Genomic DNA, 14,628 nt, shown 5'->3' with positions numbered 1-14,628 from the left:
GTTCCTGTGAGGAAGAAGGATAAATACGGCAATTCTCGGGAACCTTGGATGACGAGAGATATTGTAGGCCTCGTCAAAAAGAAAAAGGAGGCATTTGTCAGGGTTAAAAGGCTGGGAACAGACGAAGCCTGTGTGGAATATAAGGAAAGTAGGAAGGAACTTAAGCAAGGGGTCAGGAGGGCTAGAAGGGGTCATGAAAAGCCATTGGCAAATAGGGTTAAGGAAAATTCCAAGGCTTTCTACACGTACATAAAAAGCAAGAGGGTAGCCAGGGAAAGGGTTGGCCCACTGAAGGATAGGCAAGGGAATCTATGTGTGGAACCAGAGGAAATTGGCAAGGTACTAAATGAATACTTTGCATCAGTATTCACCAAAGAGAAGGAATTGGTAGATGTTGAGTCAGGAGAAGGGTGTGTAGATAGCCTGGGTCACATTGAGATCCAAAAAGACGAGGTGTTGGGCGTCTTAAATATAAGAGGACTGTCAGAGGGCCTGATGGGATATACCCCAGAATACTGAAGGAGGCTGGAGAGGAAATTGCTGAGGCCTTGACAGAAATCTTTGGATCCTCACTGTCTTCAGGTGATGTCCCGGAGGACTGGAGAATAGCCAATGTTGTTCCTCTGTTTAAGAAGGGTAGCAAGGATAATCCAGGGAACTACAGGCCGGTGAGCCTTACTTCAGTGGTAGGGAAATTACTGGAGAGAATTCTTCGAGACAGGATCTACTCCCATTTGGAAGCAAATGGACGTATTAGTGAGAGGCAGCATGGTTTTGTGAAGGGGATGTCGTGTCTCACTAACTTGATAGTTTTTCGAGGAGGTCACTAAGATGATTGATGCAGGTAGTGCAGTGGATGTTGTCTATATGGACTTCAGTAAGGCCTTTGACAAGGTCCCTCATGGTAGACTAGTACAAAAGGTGAAGTCACATGGGATCAGGGGTGAGCTGGCAAGGTGGATACAGAACTGGCTAGGTCATAGAAGGCAGAGAGTAGCAATGGAAGGATGCTTTTCTAATTGGAGGGCTGTGACCAGTGGTGTTCCGCAGGGATCAGTGCTGGGACCTTTGCTGTTTGTAGTATATATAAATGATTTGGAGGAAAATGTAACTGGTCTGATTAGTAAGTTTGCAGACGACACAAAGGTTAGTGGAATTGCGGATAGCGATGAGGACCTTCAGAGGATACAGCAGGATTTAGATTGTTTGGAGACTTGGGCGGAGAGATGGCAGATGGAGTTTAATCCGGACAAATGTGAGGTAATGCATTTTGGAAGGTCTAATGCAGGTAGGGAATATACAGTGAATGGTAGAACCCTCAAGAGTATTGAAAGTCACAGAGATCTAGGTGTACAGGTCCACAGGTCACTGAAAGGGGCAACACAGGTGGAGAAGATAGTCAAGAAGGCATACGGCATGCTTGCCTTCATTGGCCGGGGCATTGAGTATAAGAATTGGCAAGTCATGTTGCAGCTGTATAGAACCTTAGTTAGGCCACACTTGGAGTATAGTGTTCAATTCTGGTCGCCACACTACCAGAAGGATGTGGAGGCTTTAGAGAGGGTGCAGAAGAGATTTACCAGAATGTTGCCTGGTATGGAGGGCATTAGCTATGAGGAGCGGTTGAATAAACTCGGTTTGTTCTCACTGGAACGAAGGAGGTTGAGGGGCGACCTGATAGAGGTATACAAAATTATGAGGGGCATAGACAGAGTGGATAGTCAGAGGCTTTTCCCCAGGGTAGAGGGGTCAATTACTAGGGGGCATAGGTTTAAGGTGAGAGGGGCAAGGTTTAGAGTAGATGTACGAGGCAAGTTTTTTACACAGAGGGTAGTGGGTGCGTGGAGCTCGCTACCGGAGAGGTGGTGGAAGCAGGGACGATAGTGACATTTAAGGGGGATCTTGACAAATACATGAATAGGATGGGAATAGAGGGATACGGACCCAGGAAGTGTAGAAGATTGTAGTTTAGTCGGGCAGCATGGTCGGCACGGGCTTGGAGGGCCGAAGGGCCTGTTCCTGTGCTGTACATTTCTTTGTTCTTTGTTTGTTCTTTTGTAGTGGCCCATCTTGCCACAGCAGAGGCATTGTCTGTTTCTTGCCGGACATTGCCGCTTTAAATGTGCGGCTCCGCAGTTGTTGCACGTCGTGACGTCATGGCGTTCGTTGCGCCACCGCGCATGCGCAGTTCGGTCTTGCGTCGAGCGCGCATGTGCATCACGTCCCTCTGGGTCGACGTCTTTTGTGGCGCGCACAAACGTGGGAGGCCTCGGAAAGCGTGCAAAATGGCCGCCCTCGTCCGGGCCGCGGGCCAGGAGGAACTCGATCGCCTGGACCCGTTCGGCCTCGTAGGACGCCTGCCTTGCCAATCCGGCCGCGTAGGACCCCTGCCGCGCCGATTCGGCCGCTTGAAACTGGGAGTAGTGGCTGGTCGCGTTTTCATGCAGGACACAGGCTTCAATTGCGGAGGCTAGGGTGAGGCCTTTAATTTTTAGGAGCTGCTGGCGTAGGATGCCCGAGGTGACCCCAAAAACAATCTGGTCCCGAATCATTGAATCGGAGGTGGTGTCGTAACCGCAGGACTGCGTGATACGGAGGTGTGTAAGGAAGGATTGAAAGGGCTCATCCTTACCCTGCAGGTGCTGCTGGAAGAGATACCTCTCGAAACTCTCATTTACCTCAACGCTGAAGTGTTGGTCGAGTTTGAGAAGGACCGTCTTGTACTTGGTCTTGTCCTCACCTTTCGCGAACACCAGGGAGTTGTAGATATGGATGGCGTGTTGACCTGTAGTGGAGAGGAGGATGTCGATTTTTCAGGTGTCCGAAGCGTTCTCCTTTTCGTTGGCTTCCAGGAAGAGCTGGAAGCGCTGTTTGAACAGCTTCCAATTGACGCCGAGGTTTCCAGCGATTTGTAGTGGCTGTGGCGTGCTGGCGGTGTCCATGGAGCAGGATGGCAGATTCCTGATGATTCGTAGGTAGGTCCCACAGTTACTGGGTTCCAATCCTGGTACTATGATGTGTTTATCCTTCGGCCTGTCGTGTTGGGTGCTCTGCTACACAGACGAACCACCACGGTTGCGGATGGTACAACTCAGTTTTATTACTAACATATATTTACAGTGGTAAACTGGTTACTGAGGTTCGATCATAACCCTTGAATCTATGGACCTATTCCTAACGCTATCTTGGAGTGGCACTCAGCACATGGTGGATGTCTGAGTGGCTTGCTGTGAGCTCTGTGCCCTGAGCTGTCTCCTGCTGGAATGCCCGGGAAGTGTCATGTTCCATGTTTTGTAGTGTGTATGCTCTTGCCTGTGGTGTTGTGTGTGTGTTGATTGGTCTGTTGATCTGTCCATCAGTATGTATGTATGTTTGCACCATGATGTTTACCTGAATATCATGACAATGATGTGCTGCCGCATGTGTGACATACGCATCAGAAGGTGACCCAGGAGCCTCTTCACTGAAATGCCACACCGAGATGATAGTCTTTGCGATGGTGGATGTGCTTGAAGTGCAGTGCATGTGACAGATGTGACGAGAAGTCAGTGTCTTCCCCGGACTGGTGCTCCGGGGTATGCTGAGGGTGTGGCTGGGAGCAAGGTACTCCAGCGCGCCGGCATCACCTGATGGCAAGAAAAAAGACAAGACACGTTGTGTGATCTTGGGAAGAAGTGGCCTGGGGGAGAGGGGTGACTCACTTGCTATTGGGACATCACACTGTATGGGGAGCTCAATTGCTTCTCGAATGCCGACCTCTGCATCTGAAATGGCCCTCTCCTGCACCTCCCAGGCTACTGCGTCGCCCTCTGCTCCATGGCGGTTAGAGCCCTGAAGTCCGGGATGCCCCCTCAATGATGCTCCTGGCTGCTGTATGGGCGTTATAACAGGTCTCAGTGTAAGTATGGATCCTCTGGACAGGCGACATTAGCCAAGACCTCAGCGGGTAAACCTTATTGGCCAAGAGTGAACCCCTCGCTGAGGGAGCGCAACTAAGATACCCCCAGGATGAGAGCGAGCACTGCCTTGGTATCGGGTGCAGACATGCATGATGTGCAGCTAGTGGTCACACACCAACTGCACATTCAGGGAGTGGAACGTATTCGGATTTACGAAGGGCAACCCCTGGTGATCGCAGGGTGACATTGGTGCCAGGAAAGCACATCAGCGCCGATACTTCCTCAGGAAACTAAGGAAATTCGGCATGTCCACATTGACCCTTACCAATTTTTACAGATGCACCATAGAAAGTATCCTATCTGGCTGTATTTCAGACTGGTATGGCAACTGTTGGGCCCAAGGCCTTAAGAAACTACAGAGAATCGTGAACACAGTCCAGTCCACCACACGAACTGCCTCCTATCCATTGACTTGTCTACATCTCCTGCTGCCGTGGGAAAGCGGGCAACATAATCAAAGATCCCTCCCACCTGGGTTATTCTCTCTTCCGACCTCTTCCATTGGGCAGCATATACAAGTCTGAGAACATGTACTAACAGATTCAAAAACAGCTTCTTCCCCGCTGTTACCAGGCACCTGAATGACCCTCTTATGTACTGAACTGATCTCTTTACGCAGCTTCTCTATTGAATAGTACTACACTCCGTATGCTTCACCCAATGTCTATGTCTATGTATTTACATTGTGTATCTACTTCATGTCCTATGTTTTTCATGTATAGAACGATCTGTCTGGTCTGCACACAGAACAATACTTCTCACTGTACCTCGGTACACGTGACAATAAACCCAAATCCAATCGAACCCAGGTATGGCAGAAATAGTTGAACAATATTTTGCATCATGTTTTACGAGCTATGGTTGAAAATAGGATTTACGAGATATGGGTGTTGCTACCTAGGCCAACATTTATTGTGAATCCCTAGCTGCCCTTGAGAAGTTGGTGTGAAACTACCTTCTTGAACCACTGCAGTTGCTGAGGTGTAGGTATATATACAGTGCTGTTAGAGAGGGAGTTCCAGGATTTTGGTTCAGTCACTGTGAAGGAACAGTAATATATTTCCAATCAAGATGGTGCGTGACTTGGGAGGGGAACCTCCAGGTGGTGGTGCTCCCAGGCATTTGCTGCCCTTGTCCTTCTAGATGGTATCAGTCCTGAGTTTGGAAGGTGCTGCCTAAGACCTTTGGTGAGTTCCTGCAGTGCATCTTGCAGATGGTTCACATTGCTGCCACAGTTTGTCGGTGGTGGAGGCAGTGAATGTTTGTGGAAGGGTACCAATGAAGCGGGCTGCTGTTCCCTCCCTCCTGGGTTATTCTCTCTTCCAACCTCTTCCATTGGCTTCCAGGAAGAGCTGGAAGCGCTGTTTGAACAGCTTCCAATTGACTTTGAGTGTTGTTCAAGATGAACTCATCCAGGCAAGGGGAGACTATTACATCTATCTCCTGACTTGTGCCTTGTAGATGGTGGACAGACTTTAGGGAGTTGGGAGATTAATTTCTCGCCGCAGGCTTCAAAGCCTCTGCCTTGCTCTTGTAGCCACAGTATGTATATGACTAATCTTGTTCAGTTTCTGGTCAATGGTACGGACAAGGATGTTGATAGTGGGGGAGGGGTGGGAGGGGGGTGGGATTCAGCAATTTCACATTAGAATTACCCAGTAGGAAGACCATGAAACAATTTCTCTCTACTTTGTGAAAAATATTAAAATATTAAATTCACTTGATTAGTTTTCAGTATTATTCGAGAGCTTTTTAAACAGGAATACTGTTTACAGGTTTCTCCTTGCTGAGGAGATGTAGAACCAAGCAGAATTAATTTTATTTCAGGCTTTATTTCACTTGTATCCTAACAATAAACATCTCCTATTTCTCACTTAGAATGAATAGTTTAAAGGGAACTTTTGAAAATGTTCGCATTTATTAGCTTATTCCTCAAAAACTAAAAGCGACAGCATCAAACACTACAATCGCAGCAATTATATGTCTCTAAATGGGGCTGACTAAGTTGTCAATAATATTCTTCCTTCCAGCAAAGCAAATTAGTTCGAAAGAAAATGAAAACAAAATGTATATGTAAAGTTATTTTCTAAAATGAAAAAACTATTAATCCACTGCAGCAAACGTACTATTCATAGACAGGTTGCTAACCTTGTACTGAGGCCAAATGGTCTTTGCCAAGGTGTACTAGCCGCCCTTTCTCTCTTTTGCCAAATAAACGACCTATAGAGGATTTGATTCCTTTCTTCTTTTGTGCTTTATGGAGTGAGTCCTGGCTACTAGTACTGCTATAGTTGCCCATTTCTGCTTCTATTGATGCTGAAAAACTGTAAAGGATCAATTCAGAAGTTGACATTTCATGTTATTTCTTCTCATTCAACCTTTAATAAATGATTCTTCACACATTTTTGCTGATAATTTCTTCAGCACAAAACAAACTTATTTCAGCAAAAATATATAAATTAATGGATCACTAACCAAAATTGTTAGAAATCATGCGATAATCATGTGGTATGTCATGGAAAATACATGAGATTACCAAGAAAATTTCAAATTACCAATTTTCCCTGATACTTCTAAAAAGTTAAAAAGAAATATGTCAAGAACAATTCATTATTGCATGCTTAATTTTCGAAACTGATCTCTTAAACTAAGTTCAGTACAAGGAAGAAGAACAATTTACAAGAAGGTCTCAAAAGGTTTAATCCAAAAATAGCCTTCCATGAAGAGGAAAATCTAGATTTGCCAAAATATTTCTCGACTAGAGGTAATGTAACACCTCTGTGAACTATCCCTATCCTGATGGAAAATTTATTGATAAACTAATGATGCACTTTTAAAAATATCATCGGTACACCTATCAATGTAACTTTCTAAGTATTTCTTGGGCGTAGGTCCCAGATGGACTTACCTACGTATATCATCATGGTAGGAGGGAAGTGTGTGCGTCATTCTTACTGGTCTTGGCGTTGATGGAGGTGATGTTTCACATTTTATTGTGGCTTTATCTTCACGACCTTCTTCCTGCACAGCTGCAATCTGGAATAAGTAGGAAAAGGTCTAGCATCAAACACATAGGGCAGGATTTTCCAGCCTCCCCCAAAGCATATTTTCCAGTGGATGAGGCGGCTTGTCATAACAGCTGGCAGGATCGGAAGATCCCGCTGAAGTCTTTGGCATTTTGCGTGGCTCACCCGCCACTCCACTGGGGAAATTTCCACTGGGGGTCGCCTTTTGCAGGACCTGAAGATCCCACGGGCAAGAAGAGCGGGAAAATCCCACCCATAATAAATGCTGAAGTTATCTAAACCTCAGTATATTCATGTTTTAATAATATTTCTAAATTATAGTTTTAATAATAATTATTGCTAAAAGTACTGTTAAATATGACATGAAATTTACTAATGAGCACTTATTTATTTAGGCATAACAACAATTAATCTGAAAATAATATGTTCAGCAATATTAAACAAAAAAATTACTTAATAAGTTAGGGAAATGCCTTCAAGGTTTTATACAGATTTCTCAAAGAACAAGGAAGCCTAAAATCTACTGTTATACATCATACAAGTTACAGTGCAGAAGGAGGCCATTCGGCCCATCGAATCTGCACTGGCTCTTGGAAAGAGCACTCTATCCAGGCCCACACCTCCACCCTATCCCCATAACCCAGTAACCCCACCCAACACTAAGGGCAATTTTGGACACTAAGGGCAATTTAGTATGGCCAATCCACCTAACCTGCACATCTTTGGACTGTTATCATGGAACGTTGCCAACATAATTACCTTTCTCCGATGTTTCCTGAGATCACTCGGCTGATGTTCGCAAAAGAGTAAAGACAGAAATTAAACAGAACGGCAGATTGCCAATTTAAATATTATTTCATTTTCTAATTTGATTTTGAATAAGAGGTTACCATGTGTCATACATAACAAACCAACAGAGATGTTTATAACGAGAATTTCGAATATGCTTGGGAACTTAGACTCCAATACTTTCCATTCAAAAATATCATGTAAGTCTCTATGTTAAGCTTGAACTATGATGATGGCCCATGCTTTCTGTGATCTAAAAATTTGAAATACAAAATATTTATCGGTAGATTACCTTCTATGCACATGAATATTTCATTTTAAAAATAGACAATAGCATTATTGAGATATTTGTTAATATTTGAAAGAAAAAAATTGAAATAACCCATTGCCCTAGGTTTCCTTAAACTCACCAATGTCATGATGCCCATACGATCAATGTCCCGGGCAGGGCTATGTGCTCTGAATTTTGGTGTTGAGTGTCCACTAATAGGAGGGGAAGAGCTAGCTAATGATGAAGCAGTGACAGAGCCTGTAATAGATCTTGCTGGATGCATTCTCGCCAAATTTAGACCTTCAAGGCTAACACTACCAACTCGATTCGCAATTTCCTCAGCACGAAGTTCCGTTGACTCTTTTTCTTCCTGAATTAACCTGAAAGATCCATAATGGTAAGAATTATGCACTTCTGTGCTTTCACATGTGCTTGCAGTTGGTAGCGCCATTATTAGTTCTAAGAGACATTTCAAATTCATTAAAATGCCATAAAAGTGGCTCAAAGCAAAGTTCAATAAAATTATCAATATACTGTGCCATAAAGAGTTATAATGTGGGTTTATACTCATTATTCTTCAAACGATGGACTCACAAGCTTTGTCATGCTATCCGAAAAGATAGGTGTGAGACTTCCATACATGGTGCAAGAGTCCTTCCTGTTTATTTCCTTTGTTACCATCTATTTTAATTTATTATTTTGCCCTTTCCCCCCCGTGTTGTTTCTGTGTGTGCGTGTGTGCAGAGAGTGGGAGAAGTTGTGGGGGGTGGGAAGAGGTAGTAGGTAGTCAGTTATATTTTCTGTCTGTTTAATTATACCACTGTACATAAAAAAGGTTACTTGAATTTTAAAGTTACAAACATGGTGACTGTAGTCATTGGATTCAACTAACGACCTTGGGTATTTTAAATAAAATCTAATTTCACTTGTGTTGAGACTCTGGGTCAAGTGGAGCCGGAATTAATTGCGCACTAGCCCAGGGTGTTTGACATAGTTTGGGAGCCCATTACTGGGATCTTTGGAATGGTAGATGGTGACAATTTGGGGTACAGTATATATGAAAGTGGCATCAAGTTTCTAATAGCAGAACAGGATGGCTATGGAAGCTGCTAAAGCCTTTCTTCAGGTGGAGGACTTGCCTTTGGTTTATTTACAAGGGCTTAGAAAAGACAAGTTGATTGAATTGGCAAGTGAATTAAAAGTAGAGGTGCCGGTTAAAGCTAAGAAGGCAGAGATATAGATGTATTCGTTGAGCGTTTGGGTCTGTTAGAAACACAGGAGAGCACATGAGCACGTAGTCCAGATAGTGTAGCATCAGAAGCAATTTCTGGTGGGGAACCCAATCCGGAGAGAATTCAGTTCCAGTTCGAGCATGAGAGGGAATTTTTAAAAATGGGCATGCGAGAAAGAGAAATTGAGATGCGGGAAAAGGGCTTTTCAAAAGAAAATTGAAATGACGAAACTTGATGTGGAACTATTCGCAAGGGAAGCAAGGGAAAAGGAGAAAGAAAGTTAGAGAATATCAACTTAAAAGATTGGAGTTAAAGAAAGAAGTTGAGGAAAGTCAAGAGGAAGGAGTAACCCTTCCTGTCCAAATCCTAGTGGGGATATGTTTAAACATAAACAGGCCCTACCAAAATTTGAGGTAAAGGAGACTTTCTTCATGGCATTTGAGAAAATAGCAATGCAAATGGAGCGGCTGAAGTAAATGAGGACATAACCCATGCAAAGTAAACTGACAGGCCGGCACAGGAGATTCATGCTTCCCTGTCAGATGGGGTGTCTAGGCTCTAGAGGGTTACAAGGTAGACAGGAAGGAACTCAAAAATAGACTTAGGAGAGCTAGAAGGGGGCATGAAAAAGCCCTGGCAGGAAGGATTAGGGAAAAGCCCAAGATGTTTGACACTTGCGTGATAAATAAGAGGATGATCTGGGTGAGAGTCAGGCCGATCAGGGATAGTGGAGGGAACTTGTGCCTAGAGTCTGAGGAGATAGGGGAGGCCCTAAATTAATATTTTTCTTCAGTATTCACTAGAGAGAGGGACCTTGCTGCTCATGAGAACAGCGTGAACTAGGTTAATAGACTCGAACAGGTTGATATTAAGAAGGAGGATGTGCTGGAAATGTTGAAAATTTTTGATAAGTCCCCTGGGCCTGATGGGATATACCCAAGGTTACTACGGGAAGCGAGGGAGGAGATTGCTGCACCATTGGCGATGATCTTTGCGTTCTCATTCTCCACTGGAGTAGTACCGGATGATTGGAGGGAGGTGAATGTTGTTCCCCTGTTCAAGAAATGGAATTGGGAAATCCCTGAGAATTACAGACCAGTCAGTCTTACGTCTGTGGTGAGCAAAATATTGGAAAGGATTCTGAGAGCTAGGATTTATGATTATTTAGAAAAAGATAGCTTGATTAAAGATAGTCAGCATGGCTTTATGAGGGGCAGGTCATGCCTCACAAGCCTCATTGAATTCTTTGAGGATGTGACGAGACACATTTGATGAACATCGGGCAGTGGATGTGGTGTATATGGATTTCAGTAAGGCATTTGATAAGGTTCCCCATGGTAGGCTCATTCAGAAAGTTAGGGGGCATGGGATACAGGGAAATTTGGCTGTCTGGTTACAGAATTTGCTTGCCGAAAGTGTCATGGTATTCAGGTAAACATCATGGTACAAACATACATACATACTGATGGACAGATCAACGCACCAATCAACACACACACAACACCACAGCCAATCACAGGCAAGAGCATACACAGTACAAAACACTTCCCGGGCATTCCAGCAGGAGACAGCTCAGGGCACAGAGCTCACAGTAGGCCATTCAGACATCCACCATGTGCTGAGTGCCACTCCAAGATAGCGTTAGGAATAGGTCCACAGATTCAAGGGTTATGATCGAACCTCAGTAGCCAGTTCACCACTGTAAATAAATGTTAGTAATAAAACTGAGTTGTACCATTCGCCACCGTGCTGGTTCGTCTGTGTAGCAGAGTACCCAACACATCATAGTACCAGGAGTAACTGTGGGACCTACCTACGGAATCTGCCATCCTGCGCCATGGACACCGTCAGCACACCGCAGCCGCTACAAGTCGCTGGAAACCTCGGCATCAATTGGAAGCTGTTCAAACAGCGCTTCCAGCTCTTCCTGGAAGCCAACAAAAAGGAGAGCGCTTCGGACACCAGAAAGATCGCCATCCTCCTCTCCACGGCAGGTCAACACGCCATCCATGTCTAAAACTCCCTGGTGTTCGCGGAAGGTGAGGACAAGACCAAGTACAAGACGGTACTTCTCAAACTTGACCAACACTTCAACGTCGAGGTCAACGAGAGTTTTGAGAGGTATCTCTTCCAGCAGCGCCTGCAGGGTAAGGATGAGCCCTTTCAATCCTTCCTTACGCACCTCCGGATCCTCGCGCAGTCCTGCGGTTACGACACCACCTCCGATTCAATGATTCGAGACCAGATTGTTTTTGGGGTCACCTCGGGCACCCTATGCCAGCAGCTCTTAAAAATTAAAGGCCTCGCCCTAACCTCCGCAATCGAAGCCTGTGTCCTGCATGAAAGCACGACTAGCCACTATTCCCAATTTCAAGCGGCCAAATTGGCACGGCAGGGGTCCTACGCGGCCGGATTGGCGAGGCAGGCGTCCTACGAGGCTGAACGGGTCCAGGCGATCGAGTTCCTCCTGGCCCGCGGCCCGGACGAGGGCTGCCATTTCGCCTGCTTTTCGAGGCCTCCCGCGTTTGTGCGCGCCAAAAACGCGTCGACACAGAGGAACGTGATGCGCAGGCGCGCTCGACGCAAGACCGAACTGCGCATGCGCGGTGGCGCAATGAACGCAATGACGTCACGACATGCGGCAACTGCAGAGCCACACATTTAAAGCGGCAATGTCCGGCAAGAAACAGACAATGCCTCCGCTGTGGCAAGATGGGCCACTACACTGCCTGCTGTCGAGCAGCTCAACCTGCCAATATTTCCCAATTCTGACAACCTCGCAGGGATGTGTGGACCATTCAGCCTCCTTACTACGAGTCGTGCCCCGACGATATCCAGACCAGTGACACAGACGACCGGGACGCCTTCCGTGTTGCGGTCATTGATGGGAACCTGATGTCTCCAGCTAGGACCCACCAGCCGTTGCAAGTGAACACTGTCAATCCGGGTGATGAATGGTGTGCCACCCTAACGGTCAACCGATCACCGATAACATTCCGTCTGGACACTGGCGCCTCCGCCAACCTTCGCATGGTCAGCCTTCTACGCCACGAAGGTCAGACCACCAATTCGGCCATCCCGTTGCAAGATGGTCAACTACAATGGGAACGTTATCCCGGCTATGGGATCCTGCCAGCTCCAGGTGACACACAACACACACACGGCCACACTCTCATTCGAAATAGTCGGATCATCAAAGGACTCCCTGCTAGGCGCACAGGCATGCAAGGTTCTCCACCTCGGCAATGGGTCCACGCTCTGTCTCCAGAAGGCACATCTGACTTCCCGGATGCAGAATTTAGGGCACAGCTCCAATCGCTTCTCGCCCACAACCAGGAGGCATTCGAGGGCATGGGAACACTGCCCTACACCTACAGAATTCGGCTCAAACCGGACGCCACCCCGGTCATTCACGCACCTCGCAGGGTCCCAGCACCACTCAAAGACAGCCTCAAGCAGCAGCTGCAGGATCTCCAGGACCAAGGGGTGCTATCCCGGGTTACGGAGCCCACGCCATGGGTCAGCTCCATGGTGTGTATTAAGAAGCCCTCCGGCGAGCTCCGGATCTGCATTGATCCAAAACACCTCAACAACAACACAATGAGGGAACACTACCCCATACCCAAACAGGAAGAGATCAAGAGCGAAATGGACCGGGCTAAAATCTTCACAAAACTGGATGCCTCGAAGGGTTTTTGGCAGATCCAACTCGATCAGTCCAGCCGAAAGCTGTGCATCTTCAACACCCCTTTCGGCAGGTTCTGCTATAACAGAATGCCATTTGGCATCATCTCGACATCCGAGGTCTTTCACTGGATCATGGAGCAGATGATGGAGGGCATCGAAGGGGTGCGGGTCTACGTGGGCGACGTCATCATCTGGTCCACCACACCACAGGAGCACATCAATCGTCTCCAGCGCGTCTTTGCGCGCATACGGGAAAACTGCCTGCGCCTCAACCGAGCCAAGTGTTCTTTCGGCCAAACCGAGCTGAAGTTTCTGGGGGACCACATATCCCGGTCAGGGGTCCGTCCGGATGCAGACAAGGTGAGCGCCATTGAAGCCAAGCCGCAGCCGGCAGACATGAAAGCAGTGCTACGCTTCCTAGGCATGGTCAACTTCCTGGGGGAAGTTCATTCCCAACCTTGCCTCCCACACGACGGCTCTGCGTCACCTCATCAAGAAGTCCACAGAGTTCCAGTGGCTGCCCACACACCAGAAGGAATGGGAGGAGCTCAAAATTAAGTTCACCATAGCCCTGGTGTTGGCGTTTTTCGACACATCTCGTGACACAAAAAGTTTGACTCATGCCAGCCAGTCCGGCATTGGGGCAGTGCTCCTACAGCGGGATGACACTGTGTCATGGGCCCCGGTCGCCTATGCCTCGCGGGCCATGACCCCCACAGAACAGCGCTACGCGCAGATCGAAAAGGAATGCCTGGGTTTGCTGACCGGAATAGACAAGTTCCATGACTACGTGTATGGTCTCCCTCAGTTTACCGTTGAGACTGACCATCGCCCCCTGGTCAGCATCATAAATAAGGACCTGAACGAGATGACCCCTCACCTCCAGCTCATCCTACTTCAACTCAGGAGGTATGACTTCCAACTGGTCTACACCCCGGGAAAGGACCTTATCATTGCGATGCCCTATCTAGAGCAGTGAGCACACCGCCCGATTCAGAGGGGTTCGTCTGTCAGGTCGAAGCGCAGGTGGCCTTCACATCGGCAAATCTGCCAGCTAACAACTCCAGTCTGGCCCATATTCGCCGGGAGACTGCGGCTGAACCCCTTCTACAACGGGTGATGCACCACATGATGGGAGGGTGGCTCAAAGGACAGTGCCCGCAGTTCTACTTGGTCGTCATTGATGGTGTCCTCCTAAAGCTGGACAGGATTGTGATTTCGCACAGCATGCACAAGCTGGTCCTCGACCAACTACACGAAGGCCATCTGGGGGGTCGAGAAGTGCAGACGGAGGGCCCGAGAGGCGGTATACTGGCCGGGCATCAGTGATGACATTGCCAACATGGTGCTCAACTGCCCCACCTGCCAAAGGTTTCAACCGGCGCAACCTCCTGAGACGCTTCAGCCCCATGAGCTGGTGACATCCCCCTGGGGAAGGTCGGTGTGGACATTTTTCACGCGCTCGGCAGGGACATCCAAATCAATAGCCTAATCCTGCTTTCTCCTCTAGCCTTTGATCCCATTCTCCCCAAGTGCTATATCCAGCCGCCTCGTGAATATATTCAAAGTTTTAGCATCAACTACTTCCTGTGGTAATGAATTCCACAGGTTCACCACTCTTTGTGTGAAGAAATGTCTCCTTCTCTCTGTCCAAAATGGTTTAC

At 47.0% G+C, this 14,628-nt stretch overlaps 1 protein-coding gene across 6 annotated transcripts in view; it reads right to left on the bottom strand.

The window, feature by feature from the left end:
- The window catches only part of ppfia2 (PTPRF interacting protein alpha 2), a 645,248-nt gene that overhangs the window by 120,049 nt on the left and 510,571 nt on the right, over positions 1-14,628 (bottom strand). For all 6 annotated transcript variants that reach the window (XM_072485153.1, XM_072485152.1, XM_072485156.1 and 3 more), the window contains 4 exons: positions 8,185-8,425; positions 7,745-7,774; positions 6,868-6,995; positions 6,108-6,283 (listed from right to left, as the gene is read on the bottom strand). In XM_072485153.1, the coding sequence (XP_072341254.1) occupies positions 6,108-6,283; positions 6,868-6,995; positions 7,745-7,774; positions 8,185-8,425 (575 nt within the window). The remainder of the gene's footprint in view (positions 1-6,107; positions 6,284-6,867; positions 6,996-7,744; positions 7,775-8,184; positions 8,426-14,628) is intronic.

The sequence above is a fragment of the Scyliorhinus torazame genome, chromosome 19 (assembly GCF_047496885.1).
Source record: "Scyliorhinus torazame isolate Kashiwa2021f chromosome 19, sScyTor2.1, whole genome shotgun sequence".
NCBI lineage: Eukaryota > Metazoa > Chordata > Chondrichthyes > Carcharhiniformes > Scyliorhinidae > Scyliorhinus > Scyliorhinus torazame.
The sequence above is the reverse complement of the archived record's forward strand: the minus strand, read 5'-3'. Positions and strand labels throughout refer to the sequence as shown.